Raw genomic sequence first — 20090 nt, forward strand, 5'->3', positions numbered from 1 at the left:
TGGTCTCAAATTCGTGAAAATGGCAAAAAAATCGGGAAATGTGCTCAGTCCCTTCTGCTCTTAAATTAGTGAAAACAGCTAAAAATCGAACAAGGAGTTCATTCCTTTCTCGTCAGAAATTCGTGAGAATAGCCAAAAATCGAGCACTGAGTTTATTCCTTTCTGTGTCAAATTCGTGAAAATAGCAAATAAAAACGATAAATAAGTTCATTTTTTCTGGTCTCAAATTCGAGAAAATAGCCAAAAATCGAGCAACAAGGCCGATTCTTTCTGGTCTCAAAATCGTGAAAATCTTTAAAATCGAGAAATATGTTCACTCCTATCGGGAAATAAGTTCATTCTTCTTTGTTCTCAAATTCGGAAAAACAGTCAAAAATTGAGGAATAACTTCATTCAGTTTCTGGTCTCAAATTCGGGTGAATAGCCAAAAATCGAGCAATACTTTCATTCCTTTCAAATTTCTGAAAATAGCTATAAATCCGTCAAATGTTCATTCCTTTCTGATCTGAAATTCGTGAAAATAGCCAAAACTCGAGCGATAAGTTCATTTTTTTCTGGTCACAAATTCGTAAACAATACCCAGAAATTGAGAAATAAGTTTATCTTTTCTAGTTTCAAAATCGTAAAAATGGCCAAAAAAAATAGGTCACAAGTTATAAGTTCACTGCTTTCTTGTGTCAAATTAGTGAAAATAGCCAAAAATCGGGCGATAAATTCATTCCTTTAAATCTCAAATTGGCAAAAATACCCAAAATGAAGCAAGAGGTTGACCCCTTTCTAGCCTCAAATTCGTGAAAATACGGCTAAAATTCCAGCAATGAGTTCACTCCTTTATGGCCAGAAATTCGCCAAAACAGTTGAAAATCGAGCAAAAGGTACGGTCTTTTTCGCTCTAGAATTTGCCAAAATATTCAAAAATGTACCAAGAGGTACAGTACGTTTTGGTGTCAAATTCGCGATATTATCCAAAAATCGAGCCAGAGGTTTACTCCATTCTGCTACCAAATTCGTGAAAATGGCCAGAGAGCGAGCGAGAGATTCACTGTTTGCTGGTCCAAAATTCGGTAAAATAGCCTATACCCGAGAAAAGTTTTACTCCTTTATCGTCCTTTATCTTTTATGGTCTCAAATTGGCCAAAACAGCCAAAAATAGAGAAACATGTTCATTCCTTTCTTGGTCTCAAATTCGTAAAAATAGCTAAAAATAGAGCAATAAGCTCATTCCTTTCTGCTCTCAAATTCGTTAAAAGGAAACCTACTGTACTGTAAGGTACAGACCGTAAATCAACGGGAAAAAACGAGGATCCGTGATTTACAGTACCGACGGACCTAGAAAACGAGGTCAGTAAGACATTTATTATATCTCTGAGGTTAATAAATAAAAAAGAAAAACTAAGCTGCGATTGTGTTATAAGCCCAGAAGAATGCAAGAAGGCTATGAAACAAACACAACCAGGAAAATCGCCAGAAAGCGATGGTCTACCGATAGAATTTATAAAGTACTCTGGTATGATATCTCATCACTTTTCGTCAACGCCATTAACACGCCTCAGTATCAAAAAGGTTTGCTGTCGGTTGCCCAAAGAAGAGGCATCATTTCTGTTATACCCCAAAGAGATTATAAAGAGAATATATTATATTATTAAACGGTCTAGTGTGAAATAAAAAAGACGCTAAAACAACAATCCAGCGGTCAATATACATCCATCAGAACGGCGGGTGACACGCCTCAAACGGTCTGGTGTAACATAAAAAACGCTAATGTATTCAGCCAGTCAGCGATTAATTTTTATCCATCAGAACGGTGGGTGACACGCCCTCACTCCCTCCCTTCGCGCTTGTCTCGTGGTGTACTTTCACCTCGCGCTTTGTGCTCGCCCGCTTGTTCTGCGGGCCAGTCTGGGGTTTCTTCAAGGGGTATGGAAAAGTGCGTGTGTATTTTGCGTTCGTATGCATCCAGATGTTAACTTGTTTTGTCCGGTGCACGTGTTGTAAACATTAATCTTTCTTGCCAAACAAAGTATGGAAAAGGTACCTGGCACTCAGACTATAGACGAAGAAAAAGTTTCCGCCTTTTCTGTTGTCCGTATTAACCAGTGCCCCTATTAAGCGGACTAATGTAAGAGATAATGTAAAAGCTTTTCATCGGGACAAACACAACTGTCCATAATAACTGGGTGTCCGTATTAAGGGGGTGTCCGTAAACGGCGGGGTTCCAACTGCGAGTGGAGGTTCCCTTTAACAAGGTTGTAGTATAACAACCCCAACATGGGCATTGGAATCAAATGGGAATGCCATATTTGAATCAATTTGTTACTAAACATCTCCTTGAGCAAGTTAACAAAAGGAAATGGTTATGAAGCAAACTTCTTTCTTATATGTTTTTGTTGGCATTTTCGACCTTGACCGTGCACAGACCAATGGATTTTGAAATGTGTTGGTCGAACAGACAAATAGAAACGTAAAGGCCTGTTTAAACGGTTTCAACATTTGCTTCAACATGCGTTCAACACAGTCGTTGAACCAAATGTCGGGGGCATTTGAACAGGTCGTTCAACATTGTTGGAAGTGTACAAAAATGTTGAAAGCTTGTTGAAAGCGTGTTTAAACCAATTTAAAAATTGGTTTAAACTTTAATTCAACATCGATTGAACGTTTTCTTTGTTCTTGAAAATATTGAATTGAATTGAAACCGTTTGAAGACTCCGTTCATCCAACATTTGTCCAACATCCGTTCAGCTTTTGCTGAACGAATGTTGATCAAATGTCGACTGAAACCGTTAAACGGGCCTTAAATGTTAAGATATCCATCTGCAGTGTGAACGTTAAGACAAAGGATTGTGCACTGTCTCGGCCCTTCCAACCCTTTGAAGACGGTTAGGTTAAATAACCAGTCCCTTAATTAACTGGTGTAACAAACAGGATTGAAAGCATAAAAGTAGCTCGACATCAGTCTGCCCTGAAAGTTTAATATCTGAGAAAATCTGTCACTTATCTCTGAATAACAAAATGCAACAATGACCTGAAGAACAAGACCAAGTTTAATGGTCCATTCTTAGGCAGCCGCTCTTAACTACTTCGCAAGAGGATTTTAAGATTTAGCAAACTCTTTCTTAATGTTAATGTTTACATTTATGAATACAGGCGATCAAAAGAGAGAAAGCCTTGCGGATTGAATTGTTGATATTTAGACTGCTGATAGAAAACCATCTTTGGGGTTAAATTGGTCCAGGGGCGCCCAACAAGAACTTTTAAGCAAAATTAATGTTCTCCCGTATTCCCAGCTCGTTTTCTGGGTTAGAGATCAATTTGTGTAAGCTAATACAGATGGATATGTTCGAATGCTTTAGCTGAAAAATTAAATTGAAGAAAGTTTCAGGAAACGGAATCCACGAGCTGTTGTTGGCCTTACGAAATGCCAGCTTACCTTATTTGCATTTTTTAATGACATTAAGGGTGCGTTTTAACTATAAAAAATTGCGATAATGTTGAAAAGTTTAAAAAATTTAAAACCATCTTGGTTAAAAGTTTAAAAAGCGACGACGTTTCGACGTTTGCTTAACGTCATTACGTTGAAGTTCAACGTTAAATTGTTCAACAAATCTCTTCTTCTACGTAAGGGTGCGTTTCTTGGGGAAAATCCGAATCCGGATTTTTGATCCAAGATCACTCGGATCATGGTGCCTCAAAGAAACCGATGAATCGTTACCCAGAGTGGATTCGTCGGTTCCTTTGATTCACCATGATCCGAATGATCTTGGATCGAAAATCCGGATTCGGATTTTCTCAAAGATACGCACCCTAAATTTGCGTTACCGAAAACGAGAGGAATTTAGGGTTTTCCGTTTTACGAAATTTTAAGCTAACATTTTTGTCGAACAAAACTTAATAAGGCAGATATCCTAAATGAGCCGGCATTCCCCTGTTTGATGCAAATTTCCAACCGAGTTTGCAGAGAAATTCCTCATGAAGATGTCTCCTGTGAAAGAAACATTTTGATGGATTTGTGATAGTACAGTTATTGGTTTGTTCACAGTTATTTTATCTGTTACCAGCCTGAGTTATGAATTTTTGAATATTTTTTTTTAGCTAAATCTGATTAATCCAGACGTTGAACGTCAATGACTTTATTATAATGTCATTGCCTCAGGAAGTGTACCCTGCGAGCAGAGGCCCTTCGATCTTCCTAGATAAGTCCGACTTATCTAGGAACTCGAAGGGCGTCTGCTCGCAGGGTACAGGAAGCGCCGTAGAGTTGCAGAACTGTAACTGTTATAAAGCGTCGTGAAGTCTTCAATTTGCTGTAATTGATCAGTTTTTCAAATGTTGTGGTGATAGCTCATTATTTCCTCAATCATCATTGGAATTTTGCCTTCTTTGTTTTAAAACTTATTACATTTCATCCGAACCCTTGTCATTTTCGCTGGCAACTACTAATAATTCAGTAAAAAGGAAAGAAGTTTCATAAGTGCTGCTTTCCTTCCTTTCACTTGCACGCGTCAGCGTGCGTTCATCGAGATATGAAGCACGCGGGAAGTTTGGAGAGCACGAAAGATGCGTAAGAGTTGCTCGAGGCGTAGCCTAAAGCAACTCTAGCTTCTTGAGTGCTCTCCAAACTTCCTGTGTGCTTCATATCTCTATGAACGCACAGCTGACTCATGAACCAATTGTTTTATAACATTTTCAACGCGGTAGTTTTAGTGTTTGTGCGAACAGTAACATGATATTGACAATGACGTAAGCGACATGATTGAAAGTACAGGATTGATGTGTATATAGTTTTGGGGTGTGTGTGAAATAAAGCAGTTGCAATGCGAATCCAATGGGCCTTGTTCATTACTTTACAGTACTGCTAGTGTTTGCTACATAAACACTAAATTTGGCGACGAGGATACTCTCTCGAACTTTATGCCTGGTGCCGAGGATTCCGTTGCGGTTTCTGAGGACGCGGAACCAGTCGCAGTCGCGGTGATGGCAACTCCTTTACAACTCCCAGCCATTCAACCCTTTTCGGTCACTACAGATCAAACGACGCTCGGGCAGCGCTGGTCTAAATGGGTAAAAGGGTTGGAGTACTTTCCCGTGGCTTCGAATGTTACCGATAAGAAGCAGAAGCGGGCCGTTCTACTACATTTGGCGGGTGCTGAAGTACAAACGATCTTCGAAACTCTCAGCGACACGGGAGAGGACTACGATTCGGCGCTGGCCACGCTGACCGCCTACTTTGAACCAAAAAAGAACATTCCGTTCGAACGACATGCTTTCCGTCAAGCCGTGCAAGGGCCGGCCGAAAGCATTGATGCCTATGTGACTCGCTTACGAAGTCTTGCAAGGACATGCGAGTATGCCAACATCGACGAGATGATTCGGGACCAAGTGGTTGATAAATGCGCGTCCAATGCCCTTCGCCGTCGGTTGTTGCGAGAAACCGACTTGACATTCGAAGTAATTCTACGGATCGCGCGTTCGATTGAAGCGTCCGATCTACACGCGGCTACTATCGAGGCAGCTACGCCGGGGACTTCGAGGCAGCAACTCAATAGGATTTCTAACGGGTCTCAAAAGCAACAATTACAAACGAAGGAAAATACTGCTTGTCGACCACGGAATGCGAGGAATGCGAAATTTAAGACTCAGGACACGAAGCTGTTTGTGTGTTTCTGTTGTGGCCGCCCTGGTCACAAAGCCAAAGATCCTTCGTGTCCTGCGAATGGAAAAACGTGCAGTCATTGTGGAAAGCAAGGACACTTTGCTGGAGTTTGCAAGGGAACTCCGAAACCAGCTACTAAGGATACCAGAAATGTTACGCAACAACGCAATGGACTTCGGTATGTGACAACCGAACCTGAAACCTTCGATGACGAGTATTTGTTTGCGATTGGCGGTGATAAGGAGAACGACACTGTTCCAATAACTGTTGCCGGTACCTTGATTCCTGTGATTATTGACTCTGGTGCGAGTGTCAATGTACTGGATAGTGCTACGTTCAATCTACTAACGGACGAGAACATTGTGCTTCGAAATTCCACTGTTAAGATTTATCCATACGGCTCGGAAACGCCGCTTCCTGTCAAAGGATCATTCAGTGCAAATGTGTCAACACCTCAACTCCACACGCGTGCCGACTTTGTGGTTGTTGAAAATTCCAACGCGGGTTCTCTTCTGGGCAAGAAAACAGCAACAGAGCTTGGTTTGCTAAGAGTTGGACCGGAATACCCGTGTAAGGTGAACCAGATTACAGTGCAATCTGTCCAAGCAATTGTGGACAAACATGATGCCGTTTTTAATGGAATCGGCAAACTGAAAGATTATCAGCTGAAAATACACGTTGACCCAGAGGTCACTCCAGTTGCCCAACCACAGCGTCGCGTGCCATTTCACGTTCGCACAGATGTGGAGAAAAAGCTAGAGGAGTTACAAATGCTCGATATTATTGAAGATGTGGAAGGCCCAACGCGTTGGGTCTCGCCTTTAGTTGCTGTTCCAAAGTCCAATGGGGATGTACGCGTATGTGTTGATATGCGGCAAGCAAATGAAGCTGTTATCAGAGAGCGACATCCGATACCAACACTTGAGGAAACATTGCACGCACTTAATGGCGCCGCGGTTTTCTCAAAACTCGACCTGCGATGGGGTTATCACCAGGTCGAACTGCATCCAGATTCCAGGGTTCTTACTACCTTTTCTACACACCAGGGACTTAAGCGCTACAAACGCTTAATATTTGGCTTGTCATCTGCACCTGAAATGTACCAATACGTGATTCAGCAAACTTTACAGGAAATCCCCGGAGCAAGGAACATTTCTGATGACATTATTGTGTTTGGCGCTGACCAAGCAAGTCACGACAAGAGCCTGGAACAGACACTAGAACGCCTTGAGAGCAAGGGACTTACACTGAATCGAGAGAAGTGTGTGTTCAGTGTCTCGGAATTAGTGTTTTTCGGGTTCATAATTTCTGCGGATGGCCTGGCGCCGGATGACAAGAAGGTCGATGCGGTGAGGAATGCGAGAACACCACAGAACCCAGCTGAAGTGCGCAGTTTTCTTGGGTTGGTGAATTACTGTGCGCGTTTTATCCCGAATTTCGCGACACTTGCAGAGCCGCTACGACAGCTTACTAGGAGCGACACTGAGTGGACTTGGGGTTAGACCCAACAGGATGCATTTGATCGCCTTCGAGTGATTCTCACTAGTGACTGTGTTGTTGCACATTATGATCAGTCAGCGGACACTGAACTGAAAGTGGATGCTAGTCCAGTCGGACTAGGTGCGATTTTACTGCAGCGAAGCGGGGACACTGCTCGTCCTCTCGCTTACGCTAGTCGTACGTTAACTGATGTGGAGAGGCGATACTCGCAGACCGAGAAAGAGGCCTTGGCTGTTGTGTGGGCTTGCGAGCGGTTCCACATTTACCTGTACGGCAAACCGTTCACTTTGTATACAGACCACAAGCCGCTCGAGATCATCTACAGTCCCAAGTCCAAGCCACCACCTCGAATTGAACGTTGGGCTCTTCGCCTACAGCCCTACACATTTAATGTTGTTCACATGCCTGGAAAGACAAATCCGGCTGATGTGTTGTCCAGGTTGCCGCTGAACGACCAACCGTTCCGGGAAAGGAACATTGCTGAAGAATACATTAACTATGTAACATTGAATGCTGTGCCAAAAGCATTAACCCTTGAGCAGATTGCGAAGGCCACTGCAGAGGATCCAGTCCTCCAACAAGTTCAAAGTTGTTTACATGGCTCTGAGTGGCCAGATCTGCCAGCCCTCCGACCGTACAAGAAGGTCGAGGCTGAACTTTGCGTCAGCAATGGGGTCATCCTCCGAGGGACACGAATTGTCATGCCGAGTACCCTATGGCATTCTACCTTACTGACTGCACACGAGGGACACCAAGGGATCGTGCGAACAAAGCAGATGGTCAGGGAGAAAGTGTGGTGGCCAGGCATTGTGCAGCAGGTGGAGACAATGGTTAAGGCGTGTCTATCTTGTCAGTCTGTTGCTGGCAAGTCACCGATGGAACCACTTCGACCCACAGAAATGCCTGACAAACCATGGCAGGAGGTACATATAGACCTCTGTGGACCCTTTCCGTCTGGGGAAAGTTTATTAGTCTGTGAAGATGCATGTACGCGCTGGCCAGAGGTAGTCATCATACGTTCGACTACTTCTGCAACCATAATTGGACATCTTCGTAAGATATTCGCTGCACATGGTTTGCCGGAGAAAGTGGTGACTGACAATGGTGCCAATCTGGTGTCGGAGGAATTTAAGAATTTCCTAAAGATGCATGGTGTCCAGCATCGGAAAGTGACACCCTACTGGCCACAGGCCAATGCAGAAGTTGAACGATTCAACAGGACCATTGAAAAAGCAATCCGAACTGCACACGCGGAAGGCAAGGATTGGCGCACAGACATGTATACCTTCCTACTGAATTATCGTGCGAAACCTCATGCGACTACCGGAGCGTCGCCAGCACTTCAACATCTGGGACGAGAGCTCAGAACCAAAGTACCACAAGTGGAGACAAAAATGTCTAGTGTTCTGTCAGCCGCGTTACAGTCTGCAAAGGTCAAGGACCGTCAAGCCAAGCAGCGCACAAAGGCGTATGCAGACAAGAAAAACCGAACACGTTCTTCAGACATCAAGTCGGGTGACAAAGTGCTGCTCCGACAGGCGAGGCAGAACAAGCTGTCGACGACGTACGACCCTAAACCCTACACTGTGCTAGAGCGTAAGGGTCCGAGTTTGATTCTGCAGCGCGAAGGAACTGTATTCATGCGCAACATATCACATGCGCGTAAACTGCACCAGAACACTGCTGTTCCGGCAGAAGACGAGGATTACGACATGGACACTAGTACACATGACCAATAGGCAGCTGTGGACCAACATGCTCCAGAGGCAGTAGATCCAGTTGTCCGGAGATCAAGTCGTGTGAGACATGCACCTGCGCGTCTCAATGATTTCCAATTGTGAACTGACCATTTACAAGTCCTAGTGACATATATATAGCTTGGAGTTTACGTTTACGAGTCCTAGAGACATAGAACTGAAAGTTTTGTTGGTTTCGCTATTAGCCAGAAAATAGCCTTATGATTCACAGCTGATTTTCAAATCTAATCAAGGGAGGGATTTAGTGTTTGTGCGAACAGTAACATGATATTGACAATGACGTAAGCGACATGATTGAAAGTACAGGATTGATGTGTATATAGTTTTGGGGTGTGTGTGAAATAAAGCAGTTGCAATGCGAATCCAATGGGCCTGGTTCATTACTTTACAGTACTGCTAGTGTTTGCTACATAAACACTAAAGTAGTTCAACCAATTGATCCTAGGTTGACCAGAGACTTTCCAATACACTCACCCAACGTCATCAGCGTGCACAATGGGTATATGAAGCACGCGCGCGCAATTGAATTTGATTATACGAATTTACTAGCTGTGTTGTAATGCAGTTCTACTCATAAACAGTATTATGTTACACAAGAAACAAAATTCCTAACATTCTGCAGACCGTCGGTTTCTAGTGCGTTCACAACACCAACATCTTCATCATCGACGTGAATTCATGCGTCAGTGGTAAGACCTTTAGTTATGCATTAGTCGCTGTTCACACCGCACTCATTTCCCTCCGAGCTGTCAGTCCTGGGGGTCGGTCTATCCTCAATCATTTGATGGGCTTGTGAATTAGAAACTGGAAATATCTTTTCTGAATAAATTAGGCTCCCATGCCCCCAGGATTACTTCTAGCGTGTACCTTTCGTTGCAAGTGACGGTTTATCGTTTGATCGCACAATGTCGGACCCGATAACTGCGGTAATTGTAATATAAATAATTCTCGCCAATGACGCCATGCCTTTCCGACTTTGAAGTCAATTTGCAATACTACGTACGACCGCTTGTGCAGTATCATACAATAACTGATGGTAAGTTTATATCACTTTCAGTCCTCTCTGTTGGTAGCAGAGTAAGACCATAAAGCTGATACAGAAGAAGTCAAAATTTACGGTTTCAGAAGACCCCGACGCGGTGAGTTCAAATTCTCGACTCCACGGCTATCTTTGTCCTTACCTATGTCGACCGTGGACACTAGATCGTGTGAATGTCGTTGCAGACCAATGTTTAAGAATTTTGATGGGTAGAAATTGACTGGAGAAAAATTAATAGCCGGAATAATCTCATAGTACTATGTCATACTTTCAAATACTGCATTCTTATTATTTTCAATACTACACTCTTATTTTCCTTTGAGGCGCTATTCCTCGTCACATGACACATGATACAGAGATATAGGATGCTTAGATGAAATAAAGTACTTCGATTGACATCGACAAACGCCAAGATTGTGGAGTTCAATTAACGATCCATCTTACTACTTCTTCCTTTTCTATAAGATTATCAGTTAAGGAATCTTAAAACCCTATTTCGGTTACTGAGATACCCCAGTAAAAGCCTGCATATACTGTAGAATAAATGTATGCAATATGCAATGGAAAGCTAAAAAAGCTAAACTGAGCCACTTGGGTCTGCACCAGTGTTTTCTGATCTTAAATAATTTTTCATATGTAAGAACCCGTTTTTTTTTTCAGGCTAAAGTGCTTTTTTATATATATGATGCATATCTGGCCAAACTTTAGCCTGGAGGTTAACCCACTCTTCCTTAGGGTAGCTTTATGTGCGCTTTTTTTTTTACACGGTATTATTGATTTATAGAATTCCTATTCGAGAAAAATATCTGCAGGAGTGTTCTTAATTAAAGGCCATTCAAAGATATAAATAAGATCAACTTCCGCGTTTGAAAGAGTCTTCATCAGCTGAAAGCAAACACAAAATTACTCCGTTTGGCAATCAATTGAAAATCACCCAGTAGCCTTTAGATTATTCCACCATGATATCAGTACTGATTAAAAGAAAAGTTACCCACTGTTCGTTACTCATGTTATAAACACCTTGGTATTTAGCTATAAATAACAGTTCTAAATGTCAAGGTCTTACTCGCAGAAGGGAATTTCCGAGTCCCCAGTGAGGGATCGAACCCATGACCTTCCAGCCGGTTGGAATGCTCTATCACTACTAAACTATAGAAGACCTGTGCGGTTAGTGAGGTCAGTTAATCAGTGAAAGGTTCAATTCAAACTATAACAACAGACCCGTAAACACAAACTATCCGCATCGCACAGGAACTACAATATATATGGCAAATCTAATCATATGTGAAACACTTGTGTATAAGTGAGAGCCATCGTCTGAAATTAAAGTTGTCATCAATTGTGTACATCGGTAGGAAACAGCATGAACTGTATATAGTGGTAATTCCCGGCAGTCAATAGATACATGAGTCGGTATTAACGATCGATATAACATTTGCAGAGTGAGTAAAAATATTGCACCAAAATGAGTTCAAATATCAGACGCACGATCAGACGGTATTACACTCCACAGAGCGCGCACGACGAAAACACTCTTAAGAGCGCCTGTCTGTAAAAATCGGACAAATTCTAAATTTCGTGGCAAGGGTGGAAAATTCGATTTCTTTCATATGTTAATGTTAGATAGGCTAGGATATAACTAAAATCACTGTGTAGTTTTTTCGGTGAAATATCCTTTTATTTCAAAGAAAAATGCAAATAACGAAAATCCGTTAAAATCGTCATTTGAGGCGCTAAATCGTTACACGGGTTTGAGAGCCTCGCGTGCGAGAACAAATCATTCTACCGCTTTTAAAACACTAAAATCTTTTCTTACTATCTTTAAATATCTGTTGGAATGATTTTGGGACAAATTGCGTCGTTCTGTGTATGCGAAATAATTTAATTTCGAAGGCAAACAATTCACTGCGGTAAAAGTACTTCGTGAATAAAATTAATTTTCACCATGTGCGAAACCTTCAAATCGATTAAGCTTCTGGTGGTTGAATGTTAGAAGGGTGGTCTATACATTCCTGTAAAAATTTCTTTGGGCAAATGATTAAGAGCGACGCGAGAGCTTTTCAAAGTCCGTACAAAATGCAAATATTTGACCCCCGGCGGTAAACTTTGAAGTCGCGGGTCAGACATAATTTTTAGTCCGTGTTCATGTCTTGACCCATATTAGGTTAAAATAAGCACATAGAAAAACATTTCGAAATGTTCTAACCTTATAATATGGTAAAAGACAGGTCCAAATGCCATTTTAGCACGATTCTCTGGTCGTTCGTCGCATAAGTTTGAGCCGGCTGTTTGTATTAAACGTCCGATGTACACCACGCAAACTGGTCGAATACAAATCTTTGATCAACTTTCGGCACATATCATCAAAACTGCATCTTCTTCGACGGCTAAGTCATTTGTGTGTATTGCTTGGTTTACAGTGCACGAAAACATCTGATCGCTGCTAGAATGACAAAAAATGTCGGCGCTTTCAGTCTATTGCATTGCAGGGAGTTGTTTGTTCGTCACGCAATACAATGTCTTGGATATTTTAGGGGGGTGGAGGAGGGTGAAAATGCGAATGCTTGATAACTGAACATGAACATGCTCAAGGCAACAACAACAACAACAATTAAAAAAGCGATACCTTTCGTTATTTTATTTTTCCCTTGCTAAAATCCAGATAATTTATGTATTCGCAAACTCGTTTGCGCGCACAGGCATGGTTGTTGGGAGCGTTGCCGTTGTGGGGTGGGGGGGGGGGGGGATAAGATTTTGCTAAACAGTATCAGTACTTACTGATGAAGGTCACTACACATCCTTTAGCTAGTTCTTTCCATCTTTAAATGCAATAGATCCTAGTATGAAACCAAAAATATCCCTCATTGCAGGCATCTGTTTGTCATACTCAGTGTCACGGCCATGGGCGAGGACTAAAATGCTTGAAAGCTGTACTCGGTACTAGTCCCGGAACTAGTACATACTCTTGCTTTGAAACACAAAACTGCCAAATTATAAAAAAAAAACCCGATTTATTTAAGGAATTTCGTCTTTCCTTGCTTGCTTCATATTTGGTAAGCCCCAAAATTAAGTTATCACTGGTTGCAGGCTAGCACTATTTTTAGACAGTGTTAGACTGATAACAGCTTTTCGGGCCTTTATTTTTCTTACTCCTCTTAGTTATGCTAGTCCGTTCACCAAAACTTGAAAATAATTACCTCAACTAAACAGCTTGCTATAAGAGCTTGTAAGTGGTAGGTTAATCGACTGGACATGACTCTGATCGCTGCAGGCAGGAGCTCATAAGCTCCTGCTGCAGGTAAGTGTGCTGTAGGGCTAGTAACAGGTTATGGCGGTCTGTTGATGTAACTCAAGGGAAGAACAGAATCGACTCCTTTATATTGACCAATGAATGCAGTCTGAAATGTGAAAGAGTGCTCTGTTTCCAACCTGATGGGCGACACTTAGGGCCTAGTTAATGCCGTATTACTTACGGACCAGGGGAGGGCATGGGAGGAGATTGGTATAAAACCAGCCTGTAATAACCTATCTCCCTTCGAGTTACTGTTATACCTTCACTTTCCTTGCGTAATTCATAAACCAATCATCATGCTACATGATGGTTTCGGCCTCAAATTTGATACGCTCCCCGCTCCTCCATTTATCTAATTTTGAAAACAAGTAAGCACCCCATACCGTCTCTCCCATCCCTCACAAAAAAAATGTTCCGATCCTTCAGTTGATAATAATGACCGATGTTTATGTGGTGCTGGCGTGGGGTGGGGCTTCTGACAGGAGGGGTGCTCTCGGGACGGATGATGTTGTGGCCCACGAACGTTACGTAACACCATAATTCCCTTCAGGTAGTATTCACACACGTTTGGTGGCTTGTACCGCGTAGTCGTAGTGTTGTACCACCAACAAGGGCCTTAAAAGAACTACAACCCTCCATTTTCTGTGTAACAAACTTGACTTCAAAAAAATTCACTTGTGCCCCCCTCTAAACATACAAACGGCGCCAAGTAACTACCACGACGAGAATTTGTTTACTTGGTAACTATTTGGCGATTCTTTCTCACGCCGAATGACCATAGCCATAGCCATGAAGGCTGGTTTCCATATGATCGCAGATCGCAGATCGCAATAAGGTCTGCGATCGTCTGCGATCATATGGAAACCACTTCTGCGATCGTCTGCGATCCTGCGATCGCGATCGCAGACGATCGCAGAAGATAGAACCATGTTCTATCTAAAGGCTGGTTTCCATATGATCGCAGACGATCGCAAACCTTATTGCGATCTGCGATCTGCGATCTGCAATCATATGGAAACCAGCCTTAAATGCGACAGAAATCTTTTAGCGATTTTATTTTTAAGTATAGAAAGATCTTCGAATGAAATATTGTTTAATTTAGAGATCATAAATTTGATAGTATTTGAAAAACAACACACCTAACGAAGTAACACGCAGATGAATGAACGCCAGAAGCCACAGCAAACCCAGACTTATTTACGGAAGAATGAAAGAATGGGTGATTCAATGTCCTCCTAGGATTCCACTAACTTAGGAAAGCAAACGAACGGCAATATTTTTCGCAGGGGTGCGTTCTTTCATTGCTATTTATCAACTATTTGTACGGGAAATGCGCTATTTGGGGTCATCTGCGCGAAGAAAAAAAGGACCTTTCTCTTCCTTTTTTGGTTTCATGCTAGGATCTATTGTATTGAAAAATTGAAAGAACTAGCTTAAGGATGTAGTTATCTCCATCAGTAAGTACTGATACTATTTTCGTAAAATGTAATATCCACCCTCTACCCCCCCCCCCCCCCCCCGAACGCTCCTAACAAGCCAGCCCGCGCGCGCAAACGAATTCGCAAATGAATAAATAATCTGGATTTTAGCAAGGAAAAAAGAACGTAACTAAAGGTATCACTATCTTAATGCATTTTCGCATTTTTACCCTCCTCCACCCCCCTAAAGTGGGCAGGGGTGGTATTCCGTGACGAACAAACGAATCCCTGAAATGCAAGATGGACTGAACATCCTGAAAGCGCCGACATTTTTTGTCATTCTAGCAGCGATCAGATGTTATATTTTCGTGCACTGTTAACCAAGCAATACTTCACAAATGACTTAGCCATCGAAGAAGATGCAGTCTTGATGAAATGCGCCGAAAGTTGATCAAAGATTTGAATTCGACCAGTTTGCGTGGTGTACATCGGACGTTTAATACAAACAGCCGGCTCAAACTTATGCGACGAACGACCAGAGAATCGTGCTAAAATGGCATTTGGACCTGTCTTTTACCATATTATAAGGTTAGAATATTTCGAAATGTTTTTCTATGTGCTTATTTTAACCTAATATGGGTCAAGACATGAACACGGACTAAAAATTATGTCTGACCCGCGACTTCAAAGTTTACCGCCGGGGGTCAAATATTTGCATTTTGTACGGACTTTGAAAAGCTCTCGCGTCGCTCTTAATCATTTGCCCAAAGAAATTTTTACAGGAATGTATAGACCACCCTTCTAACATTCAACCACCAGAAGCTTAATCGATTTGAAGGTTTCGCACATGGTGAAAATTAATTTTATTCACGAAGTACTTTTACCGCAGTGAATTGTTTGCCTTCGAAATTAAATTATTTCGCATACACAGAACGACGCAATTTGTCCCAAAATCATTCCAACAGATATTTAAAGATAGTAAGAAAAGATTTTAGTGTTTTAAAAGCGGTAGAATGATTTGTTCTCGCACGCGAGGCTCTCAAACCCGTGTAACGATTTAGCGCCTCAAATGACGATTTTAACGGATTTTCGTTATTTGCATTTTTCTTTGAAATAAAAGGATGTTTCACCGAAAAAACTATACAGTGATTTTAGTTATATCCTAGCCTATCTAACATTAACATATGAAAGAAATCGAATTTTCCACCCTTGCCACGATATGTTTGATTTTTACGGACAGGCGCTCTTAAAAGCCAATTAATTATTTAGTGGATTCAGCGCAAGATTCAGTGTAACATGACTGGGTTCAGTTGATGAGTCAATTTTTATTTTATTTTTAACATCTTTTTATTGCTATATCAACTGCGATTTACATAACGAACTTGTATAATTAACAATTATTCCACGAGCGCGCGTTGGATATGAGATGATAGATATAGCCAACTCGGCGCTACGCGCCTCATCTCATATCCAACAAGCGTGAGCGGAATAATTGTTTTATTAAAAACAATCGAGAAATGTTGTTAGATCTTACTGATTCTGCGTTGCAAGAACAACCAGAAGACAATTTAATGGTCACTATTTCTTGGGCATGGTATAATTGCTCATATACCATGGCCGCTAAGCCAATCAAATCCCTGGAATTGGCAGTGATCCAGTTTTTAATAAAGCGAGAGAGACAATTCCTACCTGACTGATGATTGTCATAGTAACTGTGTTAGCTTGAAAATGTTGTTGTTGATAATATGCTTGATAGTGTTCTATTTGGTTTTGGTAGAAGCTAGGAACTATGATTCAGTATATGTCAGTTACAAAGTTTTTACGGAAACTTTTTTCGGTCGAAAAATGGGAGGATCGCTAAGAAGCGTTACTTTCCATGACACTCTTTTGACAGAAAATCTATGTTTGGGCTTCTCTATAAGTCGGCGTGATATTATTTATTCTATTCTTTTCATTGTGGTATTGTGATAGGAACCAAAATAATCCGTTTTCTTTTGTTTGATCAGACCTATTATTATATTTTAGTTTGCAAGATGTTTTTTTGGAGAGTATTTTATTGTCGGCGGTATTATAGAATACTACGGGTATTCTCGAATTTAATTTTAATTTCAGTTACAACTAATAATAATATAGATATATCAATTTTCTTTTACAGACTTCATAAAGAATAATTCTGCCCAGAGTGGATATGGATAACAGCAGCACAGCTTCAACTGTTTTTGAGGATCAGACACAGACGTATCACAATATTGCTTTAAAGGCGTTAAGCCAACTTCTGCCAATCGCTGTCGCCATAACCCTGACAAACGGACTCGTGTTCGTAATGTTTTCCAGAAGAAAAAGCCTTCGCACTGCACCCAATTACCTGCTGTTTAGTTTGTCTGTGTGCGACTTCTTAACAGGAACAGTCAATATTCCTTACTTCATAATCTTCAATTTCCATGTTTTGCCTTACAACTCCGTTTCCTCTTACTTCATGTTCATTTTACATACCCTTATGTCCATCTCGGCTGGTTATCATATACTCGCCATAACAGCAGAAAAGTACCTTGCTATTGTTAAACCGCTAAGACACCACCTTCTAGCTTCATCAGCAATATACAAGCTATTACTGGGAGTTTGGATGATTTCTGCAGGATTTGCTCTCATTCCCTTTGCGTGGCGGACGAACCCTTCTTTTTTAATTTATAGCATTATCCACTCTGCGATCTGCCTGCTTATGGTGTTCTTTGTGCCATATATGTTCATGGTTTATGCCTATACGGTCATGTTCAGAGCTATTTCCAACCGTGAAATTCCCAAGGTGCCAAATAGCATCACCAGATCAAAATTACAAAAAAAGAAGTTGAACGACAAGAAATGCATCTTGGTCTTTGCAACCATGGCAGCAATATATGCAATTTGCTGGTTTCCGTATTTCACTATTATGTTAATTGTAAATGTCAGAGGTTATCTTAAGTTAGATAACTTGAAATCGATTGAAACAGCTATGGAAGCATTTGGCATCATTCGATTCATGACATCCGTTACCAACCCTCTGCTTTACACCTTCTTCAAACGTGACTTTTGGGTCGCGTTAAAAACTCTGCCCCTAACAAGAGAGCCAGTTACCACTCTAGCCAGAAGTATGACAAAAGGAACACGCAGTCTTCCTTTGTATCATAGTAGTTACAATGGAAGTCCGTCAGTTTTACGTCACGGAAACGTCACTTGGTAAAGTTAATCAAGCTTACACTACCACTTCGGAAGATCAAGTCATATCAACTCAAACTACGGTTTAAGGGAAGCACTGCTAACACCCGAGGCAAATTAATTAAAGAATTAAAGAGGACACAAAAAGGGACAAATATGAGTGCAAATATTGATCACATCGTGGTACAATTTATTTGGAACTAGTTGGAATAAAATATTCTGATTATAAATTGGAGTGATTTGTAGGCCGATCGCTATTTGACAGTCGGCGAGTGAAGATAGAAGGGTCGTCCAAGAACTAAATAAAAGAAGTAAGTGGGAATTTCATTGACACATACACAGAGTGGCTATTCGTCCAATGTTTCAAGGTTGCCGCTGGAATTTCGAAATGTTGGGTTTTGTGACGGGAGGAAAACCGGAGTACCCGAAGAAATCCTCGGAGCAGGAACAAACTCAAGCTTCGTAAGGCATCAACTTCGGAATCGACCTCGGGCCACGTTGGTGGGAGGCGAGTCCTCTCGCATGCAACTGCGCCATCCCTGCTAGAGTAAAGACAATCTAAATATAATTGATATTTGGATGGACATAAACCCAAACCCTAAATGCTATACATAGAGATAAAAAAGATTCAAACTACACTGCAGAGTAGATTACTTTCTCATCACTAGAAATCTTTTTTATTTATTTATTTATTTATTTATTTTGTTTAGTCACCCACACAAACAGAGCATATAAAACAGGTTGAACAGAAATCGTAGTTAATTACATATTAGTAAATGGTAGGGAAAATAGCAGAGAAACAGTACGCCGCGCGCTCTACTGGTACGTTAACAATTTAGATCCCATAAGTATACTGTAAAGCAAATAAGAACTCTAAATAAACAAATATATGAATAATAGTTACGCAACAACTAGCGTAATTACATTTAACGGTATTGTACAATGAAGAAAATTCAAATGACAACGAACTATTGTAACTAAAAATGACAAAGCAATGTCGAGACAGGATTTACAAACTTAAATTTGTTGTGTGTTTTAAAAAAATATTAGTAAATTTAACAAGGAATCCTAAGGAAGCTGTAAGCTTATATCAATAGACTTAATTCCTCAGACTAGTTAATTAAAAATTAAAAAAGGTAGCTTAATGCAGAGTGAACAAAAATAAATAAAAAAAAAACACACATCGAGCTTATGTCACACTGAAATCAGCTTTCAATGAGATATTGTTTATGTTAAAAAAAAAAAACAGAAATGGACGGTGAACTAATCAATGAAATGAGGAATGAATTCCAGATTTTACCCGTTGATAAAGGATGTTAAACTCGTACAAAAATATGATCTATAGGGAGAGGCAATTCGAGTTTCGTACTGATGAACCTGTTGTGAAGAGATTACGAAAACTAGTAGAAAAACGATTACTGTGATAAAAATGCATAACAGTAGCGACAAAAAAAAAGAAATTAAAATGTTACAGATGTCGAGGACTTTAAGTGGCTAAATAACCGGCGGGGCAGTAATGATCGGAACTTTTGGTCGATCAGCCATACTACACTCTATTTTTATAACAACCTTTTTTATAAGAACGCTGAGGCTGAGAATAACTAAATAATAAGCCTATTAAGAACAGTACCCAGGCTGAGAGTCAGTTAAGAACCTTAATGAAAGGAAAAAATAAGAAAAAATGCCCTCTGTTTCGACCAATCAGCATTCAGTAATTTTTCCCTCTATGTTCTAAAGGCAAAAATAGAGCAATAATTTAATTCCTTTCGGGTCTCAAATTCGTGAAAATGGCAAAAAATTCGGGAAATGTGCTCAGTCCCTTCTGCTCTTAAATTAGTGAAAACAGCCAAAAATCAAACAAGGAGTTTATTCCTTTCTCGCAGAAATTCGTGAGAATAGCCAAAAATCGAGCACTGAGTTTATTCCTTTCTGTGTCAAATTCGTGAAAATAGCAAATAAAAACGATAAATAAGTTCATTTTTCTTGTCTCAAATTCGAGAAAACAGCCAAAAATCGAGCAACAAGGCCGATTCTTTCTGGTGTAAAATTCGTGAAAATCTTTAAAATCGAGCAATATGTTCACTCCTATCGGGAAATAAGTTCATTCTTCTTTGTTCTCAAATTCGGAAAAACAGTCAAAAATCGAGCAATACGTTCATTCCTTTCTGGCCTCAAATTCCTGAAAATAGCTATAAATCCGTCAAATGTTCATTCCTTTCTGGTCTGAAATTCGTGAAAATAG

The 20090-nt window shown here is 40.7% G+C and overlaps 1 protein-coding gene across 1 annotated transcript; it reads left to right on the forward strand.

Moving 5' to 3' along the window:
- Window positions 1-9525: 9525 nt before the first annotated feature.
- LOC146454688 (histamine H2 receptor-like) lies at window positions 9526-17873 on the forward strand. The gene is made up of 2 exons (XM_085095347.1): window positions 9526-10046; window positions 16812-17873. Exon 2 carries the CDS (start codon window positions 16845-16847, stop codon window positions 17871-17873), a length of 1029 nt encoding a protein of 342 aa, XP_084951473.1. The 5' UTR covers window positions 9526-10046; window positions 16812-16844.
- The last annotated feature ends 2217 nt before the right edge of the window (window positions 17874-20090 follow it).

The sequence above is a fragment of the Pavona decussata genome, unplaced genomic scaffold (assembly GCF_977016875.1).
Source record: "Pavona decussata unplaced genomic scaffold, jaPavDecu1.1 SCAFFOLD_300, whole genome shotgun sequence".
NCBI lineage: Eukaryota > Metazoa > Cnidaria > Anthozoa > Scleractinia > Agariciidae > Pavona > Pavona decussata.

Bases quoted from the DNA above. Each gene is read 5' to 3' on its own strand.
- LOC146454688 (XM_085095347.1), top strand. From the start codon at position 16,845: ATGGATAACAGCAGCACAGCTTCAACTGTTTTTGAGGATCAGACACAG.